Source organism: Lynx canadensis, chromosome D4, assembly GCF_007474595.2.
Source record: "Lynx canadensis isolate LIC74 chromosome D4, mLynCan4.pri.v2, whole genome shotgun sequence".
In the NCBI taxonomy this organism is placed as follows: Eukaryota; Metazoa; Chordata; class Mammalia; order Carnivora; family Felidae; genus Lynx; species Lynx canadensis.
In genome coordinates, this window is record NC_044315.2 from 50064141 (window position 1) to 50076657 (window position 12517).

At 34.6% G+C, this 12517-nt stretch overlaps 1 protein-coding gene across 1 annotated transcript in view; it reads left to right on the plus strand.

Moving 5' to 3' along the window:
• IFT74 (intraflagellar transport 74) overlaps positions 1–12517 on the plus strand; it is a 90651-nt gene that overhangs the window by 42502 nt on the left and 35632 nt on the right. Inside the window, exons 9-13 of the mRNA XM_030293713.2 lie at positions 1819–1957; positions 3330–3392; positions 7222–7365; positions 9007–9047; positions 12014–12093. Coding sequence (XP_030149573.1) covers positions 1819–1957; positions 3330–3392; positions 7222–7365; positions 9007–9047; positions 12014–12093 — 467 coding nt within the window. The remainder of the gene's footprint in view (positions 1–1818; positions 1958–3329; positions 3393–7221; positions 7366–9006; positions 9048–12013; positions 12094–12517) is intronic.

The following is a 12517-nucleotide window of genomic DNA, read 5'->3' on the forward strand; positions in this document are numbered from 1 at the left end:
ATCTTTTGTTGGGTTATTATGAGATATTATTTGTAGGAAAATTTCTTAGTTTAGATTATTTTATTCTGGTAGTGGGGTATGAGTATAAAAGGTGTGGAGGATAGGTGCATCTACAGGGTTTAGAGAGAGATTGTGAAAACTGTAGAAGTTGATATCTACATGTGAAAGATTAAATAGTAGAAGATTCATATTTTGAAACACAAAATAGAAATTTTGATGTTGAGACTAAACATTTATCTTCAAGTAGTCTTTTTATATGTCAGTCTTTAAGTATTTACATGATAACTAGCATCTTTCTATTTTTTTCAGAATTTTTCTCTACCATATTGATAATTGACCTTGCTTAGGTAATAAGTGACACATCACTGGTATTTCTTGTGATTTTATGATAAAGATGGTTATTGTTTATAATTAATTTAGTCACTACTACTTTTATATGATTACACTCGTGATGTTCCTGTTATGTTTTTAGGGAAATAAATTTATTATTTTGCAGTGCTAAAATATAGTTGATAACTTTGGGAATACCAATTTTTTTAAGTTTATTTTTAAGAAAGAGAGAAAGAAGAAGCACAAGTGGGAGAGGGGCAGAGACAGAATCCCAAGCAGGCTCTGTGCTCTAAGCACAGAGACCAATGTGGGGCTCTGTCCCACAAACCATGAATCATGACCTGAGCCAAAATTAAGAGTGAGTTGAACGCTTAACAGACTGAGCCACCCATGTGCCCCAGAACACCAATTTTAATTAAAGCTGTAGATAAGCAAAATATATTATTATTCTAAAGCTCTGATTGTTTTTTAATCAAATTGCACTGTAGGTTTCCTTACTCTCAGATCAGTCAGAGCAGTGTTACTTTATATCATTTACATGGTGAACTACCATACAAGATTTCATTTGGTCAAAGAATTCTATAGCCAAAAGATGTTTAAAATCCACTATTCTAAAATTTAACTGTCTTATTTCTCTTGAGGATATGGCAAAGTGTAAACACATCCTTGTATATATATGGCTTTAAGGATTTTCTGTGATAATCTTTGTGTTTTCTAATAAAGTAAAATGGACACTAAGGAAATAGAAGGATTTGGGGATTGAGAAGAAAAAGACGTAAAATAAATCTGTGCTGATGGGACCAAATTATTTTTTTTGGATGTATAAGGGATTTTCTTATTAATTTTTAATTGAAGTATGGTTGACACATAATGTTACTTAGTGATTCAACAGCTCTATATGTTATGCAGCGTTCACCACAAGTTACCATCACCATACAACACTATATCGATGCCATTGGCTATATTATGCTGTACTTTTCATCCCTATGACTTATACATTCCATAACTAGAAACTTTGTATCTCCCACTCCACTTCACCCATTTTTTTTTTTTTTAAATTTTTTTTTTTCAACATTTATTTATTTTTGGGACAGAGAGAGACAGAGCATGAACGGGGGAGGGGCAGAGAGAGAGGGAGACACAGAATCGGAAACAGGCTCCAGGCTCTGAGCCATCAGCCCAGAGCCTGACGCGGGGCTCGAACTCATGGACCGCGAGATCGTGACCTGGCTGAAGTCAGACGCTTAACCGACTGCACCACCCAGGCGCCCCGTCCACTTCACCCATTTTTGCCCATCCCTCACCCTCTCCTCCCCAGCAACTGCTAGTTTGTTCTCTAAATAGAATTTTTTGTACATCTATAAGGATTACAAACTATGTTGAATAACTTTACCCTATTTAGTTCAGACCATGACCTGAGAAAAATTAATTGATGTTTTCCCCCTCAATATAGTAAGAGGAATATTACATGCTTGCTTTTGATTTCAGGAAGGAAAAACAAATTAGAAGTGTAGAAGAAGAAGTTGAACAGGAAAAGCAAGCAGCAGATGGCATTATCAAAAACATGTCTCCTGAAAAACAAGTCAAGTACACAGAAATGAAAACCACAAATGAGAAATTGTTGCAGGTAATACTAATCACTGTTCTGTGCCAAGCATACAGCAGTCTTGCTAATAAAAATTTGGTCTGAAGATGGGCAGCATTGGCATCCTGGAGATCTACTGATAAGAATATTTTAACAAGGTCTCCAGATAATTTTTATGGACATTTAAATTTGAGAAGCACTGATCTAGAAAACTTCATTAGCGTATGCTGCATAATGACCTAATCTGACTGTATTACTCATTTCTGTGCATCTTTCACTTCTGCATGTTACAAAGATTCATGGAAACACTTGTTTTTTTAAATGAACTGTAAATGGAAATAATAAAAACTCTCATATACCAGAGCCATATAGATATTTACTCTCTTTCCTGCCTAATAAGCAGCACCTAATAAGCATCTCTTTTACCGTGTCCTTGATTTGAACATCTCTTGCTTCCTAATCATGGTGTTTAAGTAAAAATTTGGGGGCCTGCTGAGGGCTCATTGAGAATTCTCCCAACATTCAGTTATGGTGGTGACTTAGATTAGCAAGTTAGTGCCTTTACATGCCTATATATCCCTTAACCCAACAGTTCACAGAGAATTAGTCCTCACGAATGCCAGTAATGAATACAGTTTCTCAAATATTACTTGACTGACTATTTTTTAAAGTTCATTTATTTATTTGGTGGGGAGGAGGAGAGAGAGAGAATCCCAAGCCAGCTCTATGCTTAGCACAGAGGGGGCTGCTGTCTCCATCTAATAACTGTGAGATCCTGACCTGAGCTGATATCAAGAGTCAGATGCTCAACCGGCTGAGCCACTCATCCACCCACTTCACCAACAATTTAATATAACTTTTTATTCAGGATTTATAACATAAAATGAAACACTGAAGAAAAGACTATTACAGAAATGCCAAAATACCATGAAAATGTAATTAATCTTGCACAGCTGTTTTTGAATAACTAATCAGCTCAAAAGTCTTGTCCCTAGGAGTGAGCGATGTATATTATGTGTTGGCTCTAAAAGAAATTAGACAAAATATATGAAAACATAGTTAAGAAATCAAAATTAAAAATCATGACTTTAAACAATGACATCATTAATTTGAAGGCTTCTGATATTTAATATTCTTGAAACACAATGATGATTCACTGTGTAAAGGGCTAGCTACCTTTGACAAGCTCATAAGGTATTTTTAAAGGTAGATCATGGCATAGTTTTTAGGAGTAATGAAAGAAATTAACAAAAATACAAATAATGTTAATAAATTCTAGTCATATAGCAAGATATGAGTTGAATATGTTTACAAAACCACAATCATATTTGCCACAACCACATTTGAAATGTTGAGAAACAGATTATTCTAAATATAACTTGCATATATATTTGCTTTTTTTCCTTTTTCTTAGGAATTAGATACACTTCAGCAACAACTAGACTCACTGAACATGAAAAAAGAGAGCTTGGAAGCTGTACGTATAAAATCAAATAAAGGTTCTTATATTACTCAGCTACAAAAGATAATTCAGCTAAATATATTAATGGAACTCACTCAAGGACATATTTATTTAGCAGTTTACTAAGAGGAGTATAATTTTTTTCCCATTCATCACCACAAATATCCTAGTTTGTTAAGAAATTAGATTCAGTTATTGAGTACCTACTGTGTGCAAAAGGAATCATTCTGCCTTGCTGAGGCATGTAAAATCTAATGGTAAGTTAAAGACATGTGAAGAAAGAGTCTAAAAGAAGTGAAAAGGGAGAGAGATTAGTTCATCACTTTAAAGATGTAAATGCTTGCATTTGTTGTTTATTTAAAGTAGTTTTAATTTAAAAAGCACGTGTTTTTTAATGAAAAATTTTTTTATTCAAAAAATTATTTTTTATTCAAAACAGTTGAATAAGGTAAAAGTGAAAATGCCTGTTTTTTCCCCCTCTTTCTAGACAGAAGTACTTTGTATTTTTTGAGTGTTTACTGTGTGCTTTTTTTGAGCTCTTTACAAAGATCACCAGCATTGTTGTTTAATCTTTACAACAATCTCATAATCTTATCTTGGTTTTATTGTTATGGAAAACCTCAAGTGGGATTCACACTTCATATGCAGCTTGATTTGGTTTTTTTTCACTTAACATTCTCTCTTGAATTCTATTCACCTCAGCTATTATTGTAAATTATTATTGTAAATTATTGTAATTATTGTTGTAAATCATTGTAAATTACTGCACTGTGTTATATTGTATAACTATAACATAGCCTTGTAGATGAATAGGTTGTTTATAGTTTTTTTGTATTATAAACAGTGCTGCAGTAAAAACATGCATTTTATGCAGTTATGTAAATATGTCTTAAGATAAATTTCTTGCAGTGGGTCAAAGGATACACACTTCTAAAATGTCAGGTTGCCAAATTGCCTTCCAAAGAGGTGGTTCCATTTTCTACTTCTAGATTCAATGTATGAGAGTGCCTATTTTCCCCTGCACTCATTAATGGCAAGCATTATCCACTTTTTCCATTTTTGCTGGTTTAATGGGTAAAAATTTCTATCTTGTTTTGATTTTCATTTGTTTATGCATGAAATTGAGTATTTCTTTATATATTATTGGCCAATGTATTTCTTTTTCTGTGAACTACCTTTTCATGTCCTTTACACTTCAGTATACTGTCTGTACCTCAAACCTTGCCTGCCTTTCCTGATTTCCTGTGGATTCCAGTAGGTATCATGATAATAGGATTGGGAACACTTGTAGATTGACAAGATTACTGTCTTGCAAAAAGAATTAAGCATGAGTATTTTGTAATTCTTTTGGAAATTTACTGTTGAAAAAGTAGTTTGCTTAAAATGTTAAGATGGTTTTCTATATCTGATTGTCCTCATGTGGGTATATATAATTTTTATTTTTTTGCATCTCTATGGTAACAGATCTCTATAAGCTTCAAAGAATAAGGGCCATATTAAGTATTAACATAGCTGCCCTACAGAATTCCTCACTATCTGTTTTAGGGTATGTAGGGAATGTCAGGTCTTATTTCACTTGGCAAATTTAGTTTCTGCAGGAAGAGGTATAAGCTATATTTTTGGACTTAGTGTTTATATTGCTGCTACTTTTTGGAATCAGAACATGTATGAGTAAGATAACATGAAATTTTATAAAACTTACAGTATTCCCAAATCAGGAAAAGTATAAGTTACTAATTTTATTTAACTTTTGCCAGATTCCTTCTATTTTTTATTTGGACTTGTTCTTCAAGAAAACGTTGTGTCAGATATCATTTAACTCATATTTATTGAATATCTACTGTGTGTTCACTACTATGCTAAGTATTACTTGTTCATTTCACCAGAATGTAAAAAACATAGATGAAGAATCAACATGAGTTTTATTCAGGAACGGTTTTATTGAGATACAATTTGAAGAGGTTTTTAGGATGATTAAGCAAAAGGAAGGGGGAGATGCGCCTGGGTGGCTCAGTCGAGCATCTGGCTTTGGCTCAGGTCATGATCTCACAGTCCGTGAGTTCGAGTCCCGCGTCAGGCTCTGTGCCGACAGCTTGGAGCCTGGAGCCTGCTTCAGATTCTGTCTCCCTCTCTCTGACCCTCCCTCGTTCATGCTCTGTCTTTCTCTGTCTCAAAAACAAATGAACATTAAAAAAATAAATAAATAAAGGAAGGGGGAGATAGCTATGAAAAAGGGTATCTCAAGATAACCTGTATTTCTTCTATCTGTATTTTATTATCGTGCTGTTTGACCTGAAGCTAATCGATTAATTGAGCTGTATATATGCTTTTTTTTATTGGCTCTGAGATCAAGAGCTGAGAGCTGAGATCAAGAGTCAGACGCTTAATCAACTGAGCCACCTAGGCACCCCTGCTTTTTTTTTTCTTTCAAGATTTTATTTTTAAGTAATCTCTGCACACAGTGTGGTCCCTACTTACAATCCTGAGATCAAGAGTCGCATTCTTCACCAACTGAGCCAGCCAGGCACTTCTATAAGATGCTTTTTTAATAGACTTTCAAACATTTCCTCTTACACACTTTTTCCTTTTTTTAATCCTTCTCTTTGGCTTCCAAAAAAGAGGTCTTTCATCTTAAAAATTTGGTCTTGTTCATGCTGTGGGCCTGGTTTCAGATATCATCATTAACTTTTATTTTTGTTAACTTAGAAAATTATTTAGATTTAGATCCTCTGTCTTTTCATCTGTAAAACAGAGATAATAGTATTATCTGATAGAGTTGCTTTGAGTATTAGAGATAGTGTCTAAAGAACATGGAATATAGTGCCTGGCACAGGAACTTGCTCAATAAATAACAGCTCCAAATGTCATTTTCCCCCTCATCCTCATCACTGTCAACATCCCTACCTCTTTTGGTTATCTGAAAATTATCACAGCCCTTAATTTCTCTTTGTGAACAGTGGAATAGTGGTGAATATACAAGACTATCCTATGTATGTGTATTAATTTCCTAACACTGCTGTAATAAATCCACACTAACTGGGTGGCTTAAAACAAATTTTCTCACCATTCTAGAGCCCAGAAATCTAAAATCAAGGTATCAGCAGAGCCATGTTCCCTCTGAGATACTGTTAGAATCCTTCCTTGCCTCTTCCTAGCTCCTGGTGGTGGCTATCAATCCTGGGTAGTCATTCCTTTATTTTAGCTGCATCACTCGTCTCTGCCTGTGTCATCACATGGCACTCTCCTTCTTTGTCTCTGTCTGTACATCTTCTCATAAGGACACCATTCACACTGGACTAGGGTCTATCCTAATGACCTCATCTTAACTGGAATAAATCTATGAGTGCTCTCTTTTACAAATTAGGTCATATTCATGGTACTGGAGATTAGGACTTCAACATATCTTTGGGTGACAAAGTTCAACTTGTAATATTGTAGTAGAATATATATGACTAGCCAGGAGAAAATATCTTCCCTCTAGAGATCAGGTCTTTGGACTTCCAAATGAATGTTGTGGTTTAAGTTGTACATACATTGTGACAATTTCTTAATTATCTTCCCAATGGTAGAGATGTCTGTCTTTGTTCAGGCGTTATATTTAGAAGATAAACCACCATCTTCTTGTGAATTTTAAACTGAAAATGGCTTATGAAGGAAAAAGTTTATTTTTATTCTTCCAATTTACAAATGTGCTTTGTAGCATTATTGAGTAGTATAGATATTGGATATCTCTATTTGAACATGCTGATGGCTTAAATTTGTCCTAATTCTTATAAACTAAAACCTACTTGAGAGTAGTTTTTATAAAATGCAATTAAATTTTTCTTCTTTTTGTGCTCACTAGGAAATAGCACACTCCCAGGTTAAACAGGAGGCTGTATTGCTGCATGAAAAACTTTATGAGTTGGAGTCCCATCGAGACCAAATGATTGCTGAAGACAAAAGCATGGGATCTCCAATGGAAGAGAGAGAGAGATTACTTAAGCAGGTAGAAAAAACAAAAATACTTTACTATGTTAAGATTTGTTAAGTATTCTGATTATTTTATTTAAGGCATATATATTGAACAGAAAGCCAGTAAGTTTATTGTCTTCAAAAACAGTGAAAAGTGAGTTTCATCTAAATTAAGATTAACTGGGGTGCTGGGGTGGCTCAGTCGGTTAAGTGTCCAGCTGTTGATCTTGGCTCAGGTCATGATCTCACAGTTTGTGAATTTGAACCCTCCATCTGGCTTTGTACTGACAGTGTAGAGCCTCCTTGGGATTCTCTCTCTCCCTCTCTTTCTGCGACCCTCCCATCCCTGCTCACTCTCCCTCTCTCAAAATAAATAAATAAACATTAAAAAATAAATAAATAATGATGAACTATTTGACCAAGAAAATCTAGGTGCAAGTCATTTTTCACATAAGCTGTTTCTTGACTTAAATCCTAATTTTACATGGCTCTTGTGCACATTTTGGCCATTTTTCATGTTTTGAATCCATATAAGAAAACTGAAAGTCTTCTTTATTGGTCCATAAATAATTAGATGATCTTATTGAAGATCTGTTCCTTTATTTGTTTGGGGCCTAATATTTAGAAAACAAAATGCCCCAAGGCTAATGAATTTTATGGTGATTATTATCAGTGTCTCTGTGAAGTGAATGGAGTTAAAATGTACTATGAAATCGCAGTATGTCACCAGGTTGTGTCACATGTATTCATTAGCTTTCTTATTACCCCAAAGCTAGTTTTAATCTAGCACTAAGTTATAATTAACCTGTTGTTTATCCTGAGACACCCTAACTATAGGGCTCCTGGAGCACTGCATATATATTTGGGAACAGCACCCATTAGGAACCTACAGATGAGACTCCTCTGTGGGATTAGGTTGAGCCCAAATGGTTTGGATGAACCTTAGGGATCAACTCAGGAACTATTTAAGTGTTAGAATCATTCCAGAAAGGTATTAAAATCTAGAATCTCTGAAGTTCCTCGGAAAGAAATCATTGGACGCGGGGGAGGGAGAATGTGATCTTGGGATAGGATTGCCAGATGAAATGCACAACAACCGTTTAAATTTTAATTTCATATAAACAATGAATAATTGTTTATAATATATGTATTATAATATATGTGCGTGTGTGTACACACACACATATATTAATCATGGTAAATACGTGCCCTGAAAGTTATTATTTATCTGAAATTCAAATGTAATAGAGATCATGAAATCTGGCAACCCTGCCTTGTGTGGGTGTGGGTGAGGGGCTAAGGAAAGACAGTCTCAGAAAGCCTGTATATTTATGTAAACTGATCTAGGCCTGAAGACACAACAGCCTCATGGTGCCAAACAGATAGGTATAGATGTATCAGTCATCACCCTTGCTTTGAGAAAAAAGGGAAAATCTGAGAGTAGTTTCTTAATAATGTGTGTGTGTGTGTGTGTGTGTATACATAATTATAAAATTTTTATATATAAAATATATATATATATTTTTTGACTTCAAAGTTTGAATTTTAAGAAATAGATTTCAAGAAAGACTACATTTGACATGTTTGTACAACATACCTTAGAAGGAAATTCTCTTTAAGATAGCCTAATGATAAGTAACTCTTTAAGTACTATTTTGTTTATATGCTTTTATAGGTTAAAGAAGATAATCAGGAAATAGCCAGCATGGAGCGACAGTAAGTACATTTATAATATGACACACTACATCCATTTCACATGTTTTAAATTTCATTCTAAATGTGCAGTAGGTACATATTGTTAGTTATTTTTTTCTATGTTTCACACTGATAATACTGATGTAATGATCAATCTTATTTAGAGATTTAAATATTTCTTTTAATATTTAGTTAAGAGCCATTGGATAGCATAATTATTTTTTAAAAACAGCTCTATTAAGATATGATACATACCAGGGGCGCCTAGGTGGCTCAGTCGCTTAAGCACCCAACTTCAGCTCAGGTCATGATCTTACAGTTGGTGGCTTTGAGCCCTGCGTTGGGCTCTCTGCTGTCAGCATAGAACCTGCTTCAGGTCCTCTGTCCCCCTCTGTCACTGCCCCTCCCCCACTCACATGTGCTCTCTTTCAAAAAAAACCATTAAAAAAAAAAAAAAATATATATATATATATATATATATATATATATATTCCTTAGCATACAATTCACATTTAAAGTATACAATTCAAAGGTTTTTAGTATATTCAGAATTGTGCAATCATTACCTCAGTAAGATCCAACACCCCTTTCCTCACCCCCCTCATCCACCACTCCCAGCCCTAGTCTACCATTCTACTTTATGTTGCTGTAGTTTGGCCTATTTTGGATATTCTGTACACATGGAATCATATTGTATGTTGTTCTGTGTGGCTAGATTCTTTCACTTAGCATAATGTCTTCAAGGTTCATCTGTGTGGTAGTATGTATCAGTATATAATTTCTTTTATTATCTTTCTTTTCTCTTCTTTTCTTTCTTTTTTTTTTTTTGCCAAATAATATTCCATTGTGTGAATATGCCATATTTATCCATTTATCAGTCGATGGGTATTTGGATTGTTTCCAGTTTTGGGCTATGATGGATCATGCTGGCATGAACACTGATGTATATATGTTTTCACTTTTCTTGGGTTTATACTGAGGAATAAAATTGCTGGCCTATATAGTAACTCTAGGACCAGCCAGACTATCTTCCAAGAAGCTGCACCATTTTACATTTATACCAGCGGTACATGAGCATTCCAGTTTCTCCAATCCTCACCAACACTTGTTATTATCTGTTTTTTTTTTTTTAATTCTAGCCATCCTAATGGGTAGAAAGTGGTATCTCATTATGGTTTTGATTTGCATTTCCCTAATGACTGATGTTTATTGACCATGTCTATATCTTCTTTAGAGAAATGTCTGTTCATATCCTTTGCCAATTTTTAAAAAATGCTTATTTATTTATTTTGAGAAAGAGAAAGTGAGCACGAGCCAGGGAGGGGCAGAGAGAGAGGCAGAGAGAGAATCCCAAGCAGGCTCCATGCTGCCAGTGCAGAGCCTGATGTGGGGCTGGAACTCAAGAACCGTGGGATCATGGCCTGAGCTGAAATCAAGAGCTGGATACTTCCCAACCCAGCTACCCCCTTTGCCCATTTTTTAATTGGATTATTTATCTTTTTATTATTGAATTGTTAAGAAGTCTTTATATATTCTAGAGACATGTCTCTAATCAGATAAATCATTGTGAAGTTTTTCTACCATTCTGTTGGTTGTCTTTTCATTCTCTTAGTGGTGTCCTTTGAAGAGCAAAAGTTTTAGATTTTGATAATGTCTAGTTTATTTTTTATTTTGTTGCTTATGGTTTTGGTGTCCTGTCTAAGAAACCAATGCCTAATCCAAAGTCATGAAGATCTATGCTGATGATTTATTTTAAGAATTTTACAGTTTAGCTCTTATGTTTAGATCTATGATTCATTTTAAGTAAACTTTTGTATATGGTATGAGGTAGGGTCCAATTTTATTCTTTTGTTTGTGCTTATCCAGTTGTCCCAGCAACATTTGTTGAAATATTCTTTCAATAAATATTATTCAATATTATTTCCCCATTTAATTATTTTTGCACCTTTGTCAAAAACCAGTTGTGTATCAATACAGGGGGTCCCATTTCTGGACTCTCAGTTTTATTCCATTGCTGTATATGTCTTCCTTTAGTCCAGTACCACATTGTGTTAATTATTGTAGCTTTGTAATAAGTACAAATGCTGTTTGTTAAAAATTTTAACCTATATAATTGTCAGTCAGCAGTAAATTTTTTATTCTCTAATTTTGAGACTAATTTGTCAACTTAGTTCAGTTTTTATAGACCTGCAAAAAGAAGGTTGCTAAAAATTTTTCACTTTAATATCACAAGTCAAACTCAAGAAAAGGATGGGGGAAAGGTCTGCTATTGAAATCAGGCAACCTAACTTTCTCAGAATATACTTCTATTCTAAATATGAATCCTATAAAAAGATCTGGAAAAGATTTTTCTCTCTATAGTATTGTCTTCAGAATAGGGCGTATTACTTATAGATATTATTTATGCAACTTAGAAAAGATTTCCTAACATCATTAAATTTTTATTTTATTTTATTTTTTTTTTTTAATTTTTTTTTTCAACTTTTATTTATTTTTGGGACAGAGAGAGACAGAGCACGAATGGGGGAGGGGCATAGAGAGAGGGAGACACAGAACCGGAAACAGGCTCCAGGCTCTGAGCCATCAGCCCAGAGCCCGACGCGGGGCTCGAACTCACAGACCGCGAGATCGTGACCTGGCTGCAGTCGGACGCTTAACCGACTGCGCCACCCAGGCGCCCCCATTAAATTTTTATTTAATGTTTTAATTTATTTTTAATGTTTTTACTGGATATCTAAATTATCTGTCAAATTTATTTTTTTTTAAGTTTATTTATCTTGGGGAGGGGGGAGGGGCAGAGAGAGAGAGAGAGAGAGAAAAGAGAATCCCAAGCAGGCTCCGTGCTGTCAACATGGAGCATAATGCAGGGCTCAAACTTAAGAACCATGAGATCATGACCTGAGCCGAAATCAAGAGTCAGATGCTTAACCAACTGAGCCATCCAGGCATCCCTCTTACATAACTTTATTAAATAATATTTTCAACAGGTTAACAGATATAAAAGAAAAAATAAAGCAATTTAATGAAGAAATTAGACAACTGGACATGGATTTAGAAGAACACCAAGGTAATTTTTCTGGTATTTTTATAATGTGTGATAGCAGTTATATAGCAGTATTGATATAGTATTGCCCTGGACTTCAGGGACTATTTACGTGGGATTTAATATTTAATTCTGTATGATATCTCTAACATTACTAAAATGCTGAACTATACTATAATAGTAAATATAATTAATATTAAATTGTGTAAGTTGACTAAAAATTTGAAATAAAGTGGTTATATAATGACAAGAATTTATTTTGTTTTGCAAAGCAGTTTTTTTTTTTTTAATATTTTTATTTATTTTTGAGAGAGAGAGAGACAGAGCACAAGCAGGGGAGGGACAGAGAGAGAGGGAGACACAGAATCCAAAGCAGGCTCCAGGCTCTGAGCTGTCACCACAGAGGCTGACATGGGGCCCAAACTCTTGAACCACGAGGTCATGACCT